Genomic DNA, 15,851 nt, shown 5'->3' on the forward strand with positions numbered 1-15,851 from the left:
AGAGAAGTTTAATGCATTAAAAGCATGTTTTACAAAAGGTTTATCCACTTTCATTTCTGTGCTGATATTTGGGACACACACGGATGCAAAATATTACATCTTTCTAAGCTGAGAGTGTGGTTGGGGTAACTGAGTTATGGATGAATAATGATTCACTTGGCATTCAAAGCTAGGATTCTTAGTTTTGCAACTTTCAACACTAGCACTAGAGAAAAAGTTGCAACAACTGAATACAAGAAATGCAAACAATTTACATCATTTTTCCTTAATATCTAAAATTTAAGTGGTAGAATGCCATACATGAACTATAATAGGGAACTTGATTGTGGATTAGTACTAATTAATGTAGTCCTTCAGTAATAATGGAATATGTTCTCAGGTTGCATATGTATAATATATAAATTATTCACGCTCCCATGCAAGTCAGTAAATATGTGACTTACCAGAATGGCTTCAAAACACTTTGTATTTACATACAACAGCTGGTGAAATTTAAATTTGACATTAAACAGCGGCAATTAAAAATTTAAAAAGGAACCACGTCTTCCTTCAATTTCGCACGATGTACAAATTTAACACATGCAGAAAATTGAACCAAAACAACGACAAAAAAACAAAATGAAATTATATACAGATGCTGGACATTGAGCACAAACTTCCAAGTTTCAGGTTTCCCCCCTTCATTGCATACATATTTATTTGATGGCTTTATCCTTAATTTATTACTTCTTTCTTCATGACAGAAAAATAAGAACTTATTTACTAATGTTTTCCTGTAATTTATTTCGTACAAGGAGTGCCCCTTTTTCCAGCCACACTGCTTCATATCTGAATATGCATGTGACGTTATCTCATTATTATAAATACGTGAATGTAAGAACGCATTAGTTAAAAGAACTAGAACTTTAAACATTCGAAAAATAACAGGTTACTTCCCCTAAGCTTCCAAAATAAACAAATCCATGAATGTATATAGAATTCATGCCAAATTAGTGGTCAGACTCAAAAGTGTATTACTGCATTACTATTCATTAAATTTACATTACTGTAAATCAGCTTGAAATTCCTTCTTACATGATCACTATACATCCTCTATTGGGTGAGCAAGATAAAAGTATAAATATATACACATATGTATATACAAACAAATATGGAAAAGCCTACATATTTCTGGTGCTCCTCATATCACATTAGCACAGAAAAATTCACACTGGATAGGACTCACCCGCATGATGCTTATTTTTTGCGATACCAACGGAAGATTCCACTAAGATGGGAACTATCGATGCAGTTTGATCTCCGCTTAAATAGATTCCTACAAATGCCAGCCATCAATGACCCCTGGTCGTTTAGGGCTAATAACAGTTGCTCTCGCTACCAACGTGAAGTCATCGTTTAGCAGCTGTTACGTGAGTTGCCCTGGATGGAGTGTCTGGTTGCTGAGAAAAAAGGCCCAGGCATCTACAGTCAATTGCACTAGTGTTATCTATATACACAAGGCACACATCGACATGTAGGTTCGGTGAATTATGTATAGTGAGACATAAGCAGAAGCCAGCATGGATTATGAAAAAATGTCACAGGAAAGAAATCACACCATGAAACCCATATACAAGTTCCATTTAGAAATGCACAGAACAATATAGAAAATGGCAAAGTATACCAGCATGCAGAATCTCCCAATTTCTTTGAACAGACCCCAGGAGATTCAGTTTCTACGTCTAATGAGAAGGCAAAAGAAATTAATGAAAATAACCTAGGACATGAGGAAAACACCATATTAAAAAAAAAATAAGACAGAACAGGGTATATGCTACATGAATAGTCATTAAAATCTCAAGCATAAATATATATATATTTAATAAAATATGAACCTAATGTGCAAAAGAAATGAATATACTCTACAATTAAGGCATACAACAGTGTCAGCAAGCACAAAGTAACATAGAAGCATTAACTTGAGTTATGGGGGGCAAGAAGAACAAAAAGACCAACCTCTTGACAGGGCATTTCTTGGTGTGGAAACCAGCTACCAAACTTTTCAGGATGACCCCAATAATGGTACACAATTGAAGAAACCCAGGAATAACGTCATAAAATATATCTTCAATCTCCAAAATGTTATATAAATTCCATGCTTAACCCGGTGGCTTAACCTTTTGCTGCCCAAGTGTCTCAAACGAGATACCCAAAAGTAACCCTCACAGAACCAAGCATCTCGATTGAGACGCTGTGTCAAGGTCGTAGCTTTTACGTTATAACTTTTCTACTTTTGGCTAGAATTTTGATTTTATTTTTTTATATTGTTCCTAACACATGTATTTAACAGAAATGGTTTTTTGCATTTTTTTTGTCTTCATGAAAATGGAGGGGAAAAGGTACTTCTCTTTTGCAGCTCTTTTCAACCTCAAATTTTTCCGACAAAAGGAAGACCAGCTTTGTTGTTCTAAAGCAATGCTTTTCACGTCCTCCTGCTAAGTGCATTCGAAGGAAGCTTGTTTATAAGTATCCGATGTCAAAATGAAAGTTTTCCGTGAGGGCGGAAGCAGGGGGAAAACTGGTTGTTGAATCTGCTTTGTGAGAATGGGAATTCGAAGCGCACTGAAGGAAACCTTTGTTTTTTTGAGCACAAGTGTTCCACAATGTTGAACAAAGGTCACCAAGCATGGTCTAAAAATAGAATGTCAAGCAGCTGCAAGAATTGGCGTTCATTTTTCACTACGTTCTAGCTTTTTGTCCGTGAATGTTGTGCGTAGGTGTCGTTTTGTGCCCAAGTGAGAGGACATTTTTTTAGGTGAAGTGAATTTTTTAAAATAATTTTTTGGGGTTTCCTCCCTTCCCCCTCCATATATACACATCAAATTTGCATAAATTTTGCATTTTGTGCATTGACATTTTTTTCGGGGCAAGGGGGGCGGGGGAAACAATTTTTTTTATTAAGAAAAGTATTTTTTAGGGGATTTCCCCCCTTTCCCCCTCCATATGTACGCCGAATGTGCATAAATTATATATCGTCTGAATCTGCGATTCATTCTGCGTACAACGGTATATCTTTCATATCTCTAGGGCATTTAGTTTCTGAGCTATAGTCATTTCAAGGTACCGCTGCATTTTGAAGCTTGAATCAGTGGCATGCCGACCATTCCTTTTGGGGATACAACAAGTTACATTGGTCATACGACAAGGATGCAAATATTTTCTGTTTCTTACATGCCAGCGATAATTTCTATGTTAATTTTGAACTTTTCATATCCCTTTTTTCGGGGGGGGGGGGGGGACCCCATTTTTTTAAAAGAAAAACAACAGTATTTTCAGGGGATATCCCCCCTTTCCCCCTCCATATATACGCCGAATGTGCATAAATTATACATCGACTAAATCTGTGATTCATTCTGCGTACAACGGTATATCTTTCATATCTCTAGGGCATTTAGTTTCTGAGCTATGGTCATTTCAAAGTACCGCTACATTTTGAAGCTTGAATCAGTGGCATGCCGACCATTCCTTTTGGGGTACAACTCAAGTTACATTGGTCATATGATGATAATGCAAATATTTTTGTGTTCCTTACATGTCAGCGATCATTTCCATGTGCATGTCGACACTGTCATGTACTTTTTTTCTTGGGGGGGAGGGTGGGGGAACCAATTTTTTTTCCCCGAAATTTTGGAATTTTGAGAGTTAGCCCCCTCCCCCCACCACATATATGCCGAATTTGCAAAAAATTCATATAGTATGAATCTCTTGTTCATTCCGCATACAACGGTATATCACTCATCTCTCTAGGGCAATTAGCCTCCGATCTACACTCATTTAATTGAAACTCTGCATTTTACTCAAAATCGACTCTGGCAATATAGAGGCTTACATGTGAAAAACGCTTTGGGCTGCAAAAGGTTAAAACCACTACAATGTGTAGGTGCTAACGTGTGTCCTGACTATGCACTGCACTCGCTGAATCACTCCACTCTGTCCTCCTAGTTTTGATAGTGTAGATGATAATCTCTCCTCTAAGTGTGAGCTCCTAAGTATGTTATACTCATTACGAACAACCTACAGTTTCACTGTGCAATGTGTTTCCACAGAGACCCATGATTACCTACAAGGGAATCTCTGTAAGCAATATTTTTCTTTTAAGTAAAAATACATAAATACATCCTAATATATCACGCTTATTATATAACGTAAACTAATGAACACCCATATAAGGAACCTCCAGGTACATAAATTAATTTCTTTCATTGGCACCCTGCAAACATGCAAAAAAAAAAGTTGCTTGAAACTGAATGAGCAATTTACATCCCAAAAGAAAGTTAATATTTAATTATTTTAAAGGTATATGCATACATGCCATGAAGACATGGGAGGGAACACCCCTATGATTCTTCCACATCTATCTTGATCTTAGCCATGAATTCGGATGATTCAAGCATAATGCCCAGCCACCTTTAACCCCCAAGGAACACATTTCTACAAAGCTGGGTGGGCCTCAGAAGCTGTGCAGAAACAGAATTACTTGGAAATTCTGGTCCAGATCACCTGTCACGGGATTCACACCCAGGTCTCCCGCTGGTAGTCAAGAAGCTCTACCAATTGAGCTACCGTGGCTCATACTAGCTGACAAAAAAATTCTGAATAAAAAAATTCCAGTTCCCTTTCACTTGTGACCAATTGTTACGTTTATCTATGACAGCTATTTAAGACATGATAATTTCAGGCAGTCCCAAGCTTGATCCCCAGTGGAAGCTTGATGCACTGACCAGGCTTTGAATTTCAGAGTGATGTCACGTCAAAGTTTAAGCTGTGCATTCCAAACAGTTTCTTTTGTTTTTTCAAGGAGCAAGTAATATCAAAATTATTAAGTTTTAAATAGAAGTAAACAGTTTCAAAAAGGTTCATACCAACATTATCATGGACTCATTTGTCAATTAGCATGTTTTTTGTCAGCTCATGTGAACTTTTCTGCAAAAGCTTGTGCATTTTACAGAAAAAAACAAACTATTAACCTTTTTTCTTTCTTTAAATTCAGGTTATTCATTCCTAGAAAATTACAGAAATATTTCCAACATATAAGTGTAATTCTAAACCCTTTTTGTTTGTTTCCATCTGAGAATATTTAATCTTGTTTCAGCATCATGATCAGATTACATGATGTACCCCCATGTGTAAGAACGAATAATTATGAATTAATATATAGTTCACATAATCCCGACCCCCGCAACCTTTACTGTTCTTATTAGAACATAATGGAAAAACCTATGTACATATCTGCAAATAGTTCACCCCTCGCACCACTACCACAGAAACAGTGCAGAAAACAGTTCACAAATATTGTATAATAAAATTCCTGGTTAAAGGGCTAAGTAACTATTCCAACAGAAACATACCTTCAATATTCATATTTCAAACAAAATAGTAATCAGTTTACATCATTTCGCCACTACCTCAATTGTTCTGTAAGCATCGTGATGTGAAAAGAACTTGTCTATGAGCAGGTATGAATTTCTTCCCTGTCCACAAAATGACATACAATTTTGTATAACAAGAAATTCACAGAATATATCTATTTTCAAGAATAAATGAAAGAATAAAGTCAAATGTCACAATGCCACACAGACATATAAATATCACCATGTTCCATATTGCAGTGTAATATTTCCAGGACATCAATATTTAAGATCCTACGGATAAACTGATACTGGACTTTGCAAAGCATTTTATTTTACCTGTGGGAGCCTTTATATCATCTTGTTTTAGTGTACATAGGTTGCACTCGGGAACTTAAACAATGAGATCTGTTATACACATTTTATATTATTTATTTACTACACTTGCTAATACCCTTAACTAACATGTATATTAATTTATTCAAATAATTTATGAAACTGTTCTGCTTGCTATTTGAGTAGAGTAAAGGGTTTGTCAGATTCAATAGGGAGTATGCACATACAAATTTGGTTTCATGTCTCTTGCTGAAGTATGTTGAGTTAGTAAAACTGAGCAATACATATAATTAATGCTGAAATTTTATGAGGAACAACAATCAATTCAAAATTTGACAGAAGAACCTTTTGTCTTAGTAAATTTATGGGACATTTGATCATCAAGTATGCACTAATATTACATAACCAAGAGTCCATTGCACACCTGTTTACAAAATTAAGTAGAAAAGGAAATTTATAGAATCATTTTTTGAGGTAGCTACTATTTTGTTCTGAAAATTGTTGCTAGATCACACAGAGAACCAGGGATCAAAGTCATACATGTGCTCTTATCAACAGAGCCACAAATCATGGGAGTTAGCTTAGTAGAGCACTCCAAGTCAAGGCACAATTTTCAATACTTATTCAGTTATTTCACAACTGTGTGCTCATATTAACTTAATGTGTTTGAAGTGGAGGCAATGAAAGTACACAGTTCCAGCCTGTGCAAAGTTCACTATTAGAACTACGGTAAGATAAACTAGTCACAAAAAATGAAAGAAAATAACCAATTTAGAGCATCAATATTACACTACACATTACAATTGTTTAGATGAATGCAGTTTTTCTTGAGCAGGAGTGACAACTTTTATTTGTGCAGGGTGAATAGCTACTTGAGGAATTGGTCTCTGGACACATTAAATTAATTTACACTACATATATTACTTAAAAAAAATAGATTACAAAGTACTGTTAATGTATTAAACTTGATACAAGAGTTAAATGTGAAAACTTTAGGTGCCAAGTAACAACTTCATGTTCTAATCTTTCATGATTGTTACTTTGTTCCAATTCTCTTTTGCAAAATTCAGTGTATCTTCACTATCATCTTAATGCAGTTTTCAAAACATTCAGAACTTGACAACAGAATCTGGCACCTTTTGGTTTCGCAGTGTGAACTTTTCCTCTGATTTTCGAGTCATATTGTTACTAGACATCAAATTCTACAATTGCCTCTAACGTAAGTTTTCGTTAAGTACTAAGAAAGAAGAAGAAAAGGTTGGCCTGAGGGAGTATGCCAGCAATAGCCACTAAATTTTACAAAACAATGTGGTAAGTCTCTTCATGCTCAAAGAATATCTTTGGACAAATAAACTATGAAAAACGGGTGACTTCCTTACTTATAAATAGTGCTAGGATTTTTATGACCTAAAATTTTACAAAATATGCACTAGAATTTGAAAAATATGACTGTTTCAAACATCAACATCTAATAGGCTATATGCTGAAATATTTTCACATACGAAAAAATTTTAGTTCAATTTAAAATATGCTGAATATGACCGAAAATCCATCAAAATATGCTCCATCACATATAAATAGCCAAATATGCCAAATTTTGGCCTTAAAAAGCACCTTAATTGAATTAGTTTCTTCACAATATGAAGTTCTATATATTTAGGGAACACATCACCCTTACCAAAAAGAAAAAAAATATGCTGTCATGAAAATCCTAGCCTTACTCATAAACTCAGCATGAATGCAGACACCTACTGCAACCTAACGCAAGAGCTCACCACAAGCACTACATTATATATATATATATATATATATATATATATATATATATATATATATATATATATATATATATATATATATATATTGATAGAACATAATGGACATTATGGATGAATATTTCATCTCTAACTCACAATATTCACGTTTACAGTGTGTTACAATGTAGCCTCTCTGCGACAATCTACTTTGGTTGAATTAGTTCTCTCAATTGCAGGGAGATGGCACTTTTATTCACATGGGTCAAGGATTTTTAAAAATGCAATGAAAACCCATGGATTACAGTCACAGACACTTCTGGGTTCTAACCACCCCATTATTACTACCCAGACATGATAGTGATAGCACATATGAACAATAATTATCAACCTAGTAAAAACGGACCCAGGATTTGTGTTGACAAGCTATAGAGAAAAATTGGAAAACCCTAGTTTCCAATGTCAGAAAAACAGCAGCAATGAAACTATTCAGTGTCCACGTATCACCAAATGAAAAAGAACTCTGAAGCCTTGGCTCTTTAAGGACAGTAGTGCAATGGAGTATAGTTTATATCAATGTTTCAAATCACAAAAATGACAAAGATCTACAAATCTGAAATGTTGCACAATGTATTCCATTAGCTTCTTCTCCTCCTTACCATGTGCAATTACTGAACATACCATTTCCAATGTCATATTAAAAAAACGAGATCCCGACAGCAAATGAGGACCCACGATCCATGAAATTTCAAACCTACCGTCAAGAGAGTATGCATCAATACGAATAAACCAGGTTCCAAATTTACCTAAGATGTGAGTAACATGAATGACACTAGATCTCCGCAACTGCCAAGTTGCCCACAAAATCTTTACCAATTCTCACCTGCTGCACAACTGTTTAGAAGCAACCACATTAAGCATTATGCAAGATGTGAAAAAAAATTCCATAGCAGCATTTCAGAGTTGTTTTTATCCATGTCTACACAAATGCTGTGGCTGTAGCATTAAATTAACGAAACACCAACTAACACTCCCACAATACAAAGACTTGCAACCAGACTAGCATTATCACAGTAAGAAAACCTTCTTCTAATTGATCCATGCCAAAATTATCTACACAAACTCATTTTGGACATTTGGCAATATACACCAAGTTAAGAAAACTCTATTAGAAAGCTAAGGCAAATGCATTCTTTTGTTGATAATGCAAATATGAAAATTTAAATTGTAAACAGTTCATTCTCTCGAGTTATACTTAATGCCAGCTGAACAACTTTTCCTGCAATAATCATAGTTACCAACTCTGAAGCATACATTATTTTAATCTTCTGGTAATTACGTTCATTTGCACATTCCAAATGGAACAGCTGTGAGCACAATGTGAATTATCTAAACTCACTCACACCCTCCTACATCTATACACAATGGCAATATTTGTACAAATACACTTAATTTCAGTTTCAAGAACGTAAGAATGTGGAAAGCAATAATACATAAGCACGAGCATACACGCATGAACAAAATACAGTATAGTTGTTACACAATCTCACATTTTACGTAGCCCCATGTTAACCTACTGCCAATAATTTTACGTAGCCCCATGTTAACCTCCTACTGCCAATAAAGCTACAAGTTCAGACAATCCTCCTGAAATTTTCATTTCCCACAAAATTTTTAGCCACAGACCCATGAAAAATGTATAATAAAGGTGTTCCTGCTTGTAAGACATGTGTATATATACACACCACAAGCTGGCACACCTGTATTTTCATATACATTCTGATAATATATGAATACTGAAGTAAAAATATGCTATCAAAATGCATGCTTAGCATGGGGTCAAATTTGATACATTGAAAAGTAAATAGGAAAAAAAATTCCTTAGACTGGCGAGTGTTTCCTTACTTCAAAATATCACCAAACATATTACCACATCTGCAGATCAATGGCTTTCGATTTACGAAGTGAAAAAGATCCATCCGGGGGTCAAGAATGTCAGAGCATTATCGTGCAAATGTTAACAGTTCTAATGAACGAAACACACTTTTTACCTCTGATAGTGCTTATATGTTTCTCATTTCCTTATATATAGATGCAGTAATGCAGTGAACTATTAAATTGATTGATTGGTTTGCTTTCTTTTACTACGCTTTTGTGCCACTTTTGGCTAATTTGCAAAGATGGGAATGAGTGTTGATATGATGGACACTCACAAACATCTAGGCCCTGGCCAAGATTCGAACCTGGGACCTATTAATTGTCTTTGTAACTGGCATTTCCTATTACGACAAAAGCATTTCTCTGTTCTAAATGGTTATGTTATATTTGCAGGGATTTTTCAACAAGCTGCACTTTGATAGTTGGGAAAAATCTTCAGGAACTTTCCAATAAAATTAATGTCTTTCAAATGCATGGTTTACACAAAACAAGGTTTTCGGAAGAATATCAAGCATTTTTACAGGGCAATTTTTAGGGCTGATTCTATGCCACTTTGAAGCAATGCAGTTTTAAAATTTCCTACAGATAACTGTATCAGTGCTTGAATAACGTAATTAAAAGTTTTGTTGACAGTATTTAAAAAAAAAAACTTATTTTTAAGTATTCCATTGTAACCACATCACATCAAACCACCTGATTTTTGCGTTAATATGTTCAAAGAAATTAGAGATGGAACCGATTAATTGGCACTCTATCGGTATCAACAGATATAGGTATATCGGTGTATTGGTATAAATATCTGATATATTAGTGCAAAATTCTGCCATTTTGTTGTAATTATGGATAATCTCCATGCTCTACTTTCTAAAAAAGTAAATGTCTAAATATGCAACTTCTTTTGCACTGCAGTCACCTTGAAACAATTTATTAAGGAGGTCAATGAACCTTTCAGGTTCTTCAAGGACCATTTCTAATTTTATATCGGATGGGTAGAATATCGGTATCAGCCAAAATTTTATACTGGCCCATCCCTCAAAGAAATACATTAAAAGAATAATTGAAACTATTTTTTAATTGTGAAATTCACCATTGTGACAATGTTGGCTGAGGGCGGAGGGTGCATTTTGCATAACAGACAGGTTACACTCCGCGAAAAGTGTCATGTGGCATTCTTTGAGGGTTCTACGATGACTGGATTCCATGTCTGTATCTGCTCAGCACACTTGATATTTTGTAAATGACATTTCCTTTCACTGCAAGGAACCAAGTTTTGTGGCTTTCTGAAAATCTGTGATGGAGAATTTTTTCTAGATCCCATTGACAGAATTACCTACTTGCTTCAGAACAAATGATGAATAATTTCCCCAGGGGATTTTCTTGAAAAGTTTTGCAGAGTTTCAGTTTCATAGCATGGTCGAAAGGGGCAAACCAATAGTGTTTTGACAGAACACATTGCAAAGCACCATAAGCTAAACACCCAATCTCAACATATATATTCTTGAAGCCCATCATGCATGTTGCCCAGAGTTTTTCCTGTGTGTAGTGAAAATAGATTTATTGAACAGTAAACATATTCTATTTAAGCAAGTGGCTTTAAAATTGCCAAGGGATAGTCACAAATTTTCCAAAAGCCATAAAACAGGTATTGAGTGTCGAGAACAAATGGTCCTGAATAAGAAAATTACAAGCTTCACTATATTGAGAGACTTTTGCCCCACGGTTCTTTCCCTTGTGGTCCCTCTATAAAAAAGTTGTGAAAACAATGCTATTTTGTCATCAATGAGGGATAATCATTTGTATTACCTAAATGAGCCAACAGACAGACATCTTCTTCCATCAACTAACGAACTAAGTTTTATTTTATATATGAAAATAAACCACAAACTGATTTTTAAGGGGGAGGGGGTTGATTCGTAGCTGCTATGCATGTGATGACATTTCAAAAAATGTCTGCTTTGTTGATTCCAAAATTCTTACTATTAATGGTGCCTATTTTCCAAAGTAATACATAACACCTCCATTCCAGCAATCTAGTGTTATACTAGCAAAACTCAATAAGATATTTTATATTTACTTACAATACAAATGTCGATCTTTGAGCGACGAGTTCATTGATTCTCCGGACCCTGTGGAGGCTGAGCGTAGCCACCGTAACCAGGATAATTGTATGGTTGATTCTGAGGTGGTTGTCCACCATAGTAACCACCATAACCATATGGCTGGTAGGGTTGAGCAGGCATCTGACCTTGATGTTGTCCAGCGGCTGGAGCAACAGGTTGCTGTGGAGCTTGACCAGCCGCAGGCTGCTGACCGCTCTACAGAAAATAATTATTTCAAATTAAGTATGGCGCGTACATTTGGAATATCAGTGAATCAATGGTTCTATCGGCTGATCCGATACTACTCTCAACTAATGTCAATACTCTTAGAGATTCCTGCTGATACAGTTGAACCTTAATTTACATTTTCCCGCATTATACATTGAATCTTGATGGTCCCAACATAACAAAATGTTACAAAATTGTCATCGATTTTACATTTTCCCACCTTTTTTTCAGTAAATGTAAAAAAATATATATAAAATGTAAAAATCGAGGTTATACTGTACTTAGAAATTGTAAAACTTAAAAAGTTGTTTAAATATTGATTGATATTAGTGTGCAAGTATTCCAATCCAATTATGTGTCTCAATTTACATGGAGGTTTGTTTTAAAATATTCAAGAATTACATCAGAATAGGAAAATACATGCTACGTAATCACAAAATTCAGTGTTTACACACACAAAAAAAGCAACGATTTCCAGAATAATTAGGCACCATGGAAGTGTTACAGAGCTCATTTGCGATCGTGAAAGCTCAGAATGCCTGAAAGTTCTTCTGTAATAAGATCAGTTCAATCCTATTCTATATTATTGTTAAAACTGTCATTGCATTAGACTTCACTATGGAAGTATAAACTGTGTAAAGTATTTGACATGTACCTTAGGATGTGACAAATTGATTTCCAATGCATGAATGAATATTGGCTGAATATCAAATATTTAAAGAGACTTGAATGCCTTTCAAAATTTCGATGACAAGAGGATCCTATTGATAGTTCTCGTAAAAGAAAACCTAACAATGGTGTTGTTTTGAAATTAACTGATAAAAGGACACAAACACACGGCCAACCTAGGATCCCTGGCATAATATTATGACAACACTGGCAATATTCTACTGTTGTTAAGACATGGAAAACTTGCTCAAAAGAAAATATCACCCCCTTCTGACGAGCGTGGATGCACTTTAAAAAAAAGAGGCAACGAATTTCTATTTCAATACTGTTCATACCTTGACAGAGACTAAATTTACACCACACTTAAAAAACCACAGCACTCTCCCCCCCCCCCTTTAAATTAAAATTAATTAAAACTAACAATTCACCACTTCCATGTGCTGTGGTTTTTAAAGTGTGGTGAAACTTCAGTCTCTGTCGTAAATTTCAAAGTAACAACATTGACTGTCTTGATACTTACCCACCAGGTCCAGGACCCTGACCAATAGGATACTGCGTCGGAGGTGGGGCAGGCCCCGGCTGGGACTGAAAATACACATTCTGCTTCAATTTAGCAGCCTGTTCATGCTCCCATAGGAACTGGTAACAAATACATAATTGGCATACCTCTGGACTCTTTAGTATTGCTGAAGGCTATTTTACCTTCTTATAATGAGTAAAATTTAAGTAATTTTTACACGTTACACATGTTATTAAAGTAGTGACAAAATTCATCTTCACTATGTTTTGACATAGTATCTTGTGAAACAAAAATATGTGTAATAAAAAAAAGGTTACAAAATCAGTTCTCTTCTTACAATAAGCACAAAACATTATGGAGAACATATGAATAGAAGTTTATGCCTTTACAAGAATTAGCAGTTGGGGATGAGCCAATATCAATGCCAGTGCATAGGTAAGGAGGAGGAAAGTATCCGTTGCAACTTATATACTGATGCCTGGCATTTGTGTCTTTTCCAATGTCTGCACAGCATTTTCAGTCTTATTATCCTTGAAATTGTGCAAAATTTGAAGCTTTCATTTATTTTGCACCAACATTGAGGAGAAAAATGCATTTTTTTTGTTTACATACTGGGTATTTTAATATTTTGATGCTACTTCTTGAATATTTTAAAGCAAGTTGATGCATATAATTGGAATGCAATATATACACAATAATATCTGTTACATTTTCAAGACTCAGTATCAGAAGGAATCTAAGAGTTTTGGCATTTTTATGGATATAGGCTCAGCCATAATTAAAATATAATGCAAAACATTTCAAAATTGTTACACTAGGAATAAAACAATAAATAATATAAAATAATAACTATTAGGAAACTGCTCTAGAGGAAGGAAAAAAAAAACTCTTATCATGTAATAGTCTGTGCAAAGAAACTGGAATATGGATCGTAATATGTAAAGCTTTATGTTGGTGTGTTTGGAAAGTTATCCAAACAACTGCTACAATATGATTAAGAAATTGTTATTCTAGAATTGTAACTATACTTACTACTCATAAACAACTACTCCGGCTACATTTGACTATATATTTTAATACAAATATTGTTCTTACTCTTGCAACATTAATTTAGATTTGGTGCCTTCCTCAACATGGATTAGACCATAATTTATGTTAACAAAAGCAGAGATTGAAATTTATATCACAAGAATAAGAAAGAACATTCAAAACCAAAGCAATTTTTAATATAATATCCTGAAAGATATTACTGCACCACACCATGAACTTATAATTTATCTCGCTTTACAAATACCAAGGCATTTTCTCAGCCAATAGTGTGCTAGTTTCAAGATTGGGGGAATGTTGTGTGTGCATGCAACAGATTTCAATAGTTACCATTCCTATCTTCTCTGTAATGAGCCTCTTTGCATGTTCTATCTGGTCTGGAGCACCTCGAATGACAAACACTTTCTCGTTAGGATTGGGTGGTGGCCTTCGGTCCAGCTCACAGTGTGCACCTGTTTGTTGGTTGATTTGCTTAATTGTTTCACCACCTAATGGAGGAATAGTAAACAGAATATAATATACACACCAAAATACAATCCACAATTATTAGTTAACTCAAATGTGTAATTACTTACTCTGGTGGAAGTTTGTCCTACAAATGAGATCCATTATTTAGAAAATCATAAAATGTAGGCCAATTTTAGTTTTATACCGGAGAAATAAAACCACATTTATGTGAGAAAGTTTCAGATTACAGAAATTTTTGATAAAGACTGATCAATATTGTCCTGATTAATCTGCTTCAGTCTTACTGTGGATATAATGTAGTGACATTTCAGTGAAACTGAAAAGTTCTTAAATTTAGTTGACTAACTTTAGAAGTTCAGTACCCTGATATAGCCTTCCTGCAGGCAAGACACTTACTAGTGTCCTACTAGATGACTAAGTCACAGGTGGAAATGCTTGATACTTTCTTCATACAGATTATAGATGTCTCCACTATTGACTGATCTAACTATGATTCTGCATCAATATTTGTTCAACAATTTCATCTAAACACTTAAACTAAACTAAAATGAAACTCCATGCAGTAGTAGCCTCCTAAAGGCCAGGGCTTCCCAAGTGCCCTTTTCTTTTTTAATTTGGAGCCTGCTACTTCTTTCCAAGTATTTCTCTAATTGTCTACATGATGCTGCACAAAGACCAATAACATTGTTGGTAACAATCCATAATCCCCTAATGTGGGCATATTATTTATTTATCTCATTTTCACATTGGGCTTCAACCCAACACCCCTATTGGCATGTGGGCATATTTATTTATCCCATTTTCACATTGGGCTTCAACCCAACACCCCTATTGGCATGATCCTAATACATTTTTTAATAATTATTTTCCTGTAGTTTATGGTCATTACAAGCGTAAGAAAACAATTTTTAGTTGCTCAGGAGAACACACGCTCCCTTAATCATTTATTTTAATATTGACTAAAGATACAATTATAACAATGGTTAGCAATTTTTTCAACAAAAAGAATCCGTTATATAATGGATGTTGTCAATGTTACATTGTTGTAATATAGCAACCTAACTGTGAAAAGAAGCAGTCTGTTTTATTTTTATTTCAGATAAAAAAAATATTTTGATCACATCTGAAATGTCACAACGAAAAACTGTTTTCTTATGCTTGTAATAACCGTAAACTATAGGAAAATAATTCTACAATCCAAGCAATGCATACATACAAGAAAAACTATTTTTTAATAATTTTCAATATCTCATGATGCACATTAAGAACAACAATTTTGGTGAAATTTGGCCAAAAAAACAAAATCAGAAATATGTGGATCACTGTAAGGGTACTATATTTTAGTCTCTGAACAACTTTTTTTTTCAGTATTAACCGTGTTTGTGCATGTACAATGTGAACTTTT

The 15,851-nt window shown here is 34.7% G+C and overlaps 1 protein-coding gene across 1 annotated transcript in view; it reads right to left on the reverse strand.

Annotated features, from left to right (window-relative positions):
* Positions 1–15,851, reverse strand: part of LOC145987038 (far upstream element-binding protein 2-like) — a 30,932-nt gene that overhangs the window by 2,699 nt on the left and 12,382 nt on the right. The window contains exons 6-8 of the mRNA XM_083121500.1: positions 14,309–14,466; positions 12,932–13,011; positions 11,494–11,730 (exon numbers count right to left, since the gene is read on the reverse strand). Coding sequence (XP_082977626.1) covers positions 11,494–11,730; positions 12,932–13,011; positions 14,309–14,466 — 475 coding nt within the window. The remainder of the gene's footprint in view (positions 1–11,493; positions 11,731–12,931; positions 13,012–14,308; positions 14,467–15,851) is intronic.

The sequence above is a fragment of the Lepisma saccharinum genome, chromosome 1, assembly GCF_977018435.1.
Source record: "Lepisma saccharinum chromosome 1, izLepSacc3.1, whole genome shotgun sequence".
Taxonomy (NCBI): Eukaryota; Metazoa; Arthropoda; class Insecta; order Zygentoma; family Lepismatidae; genus Lepisma; species Lepisma saccharinum.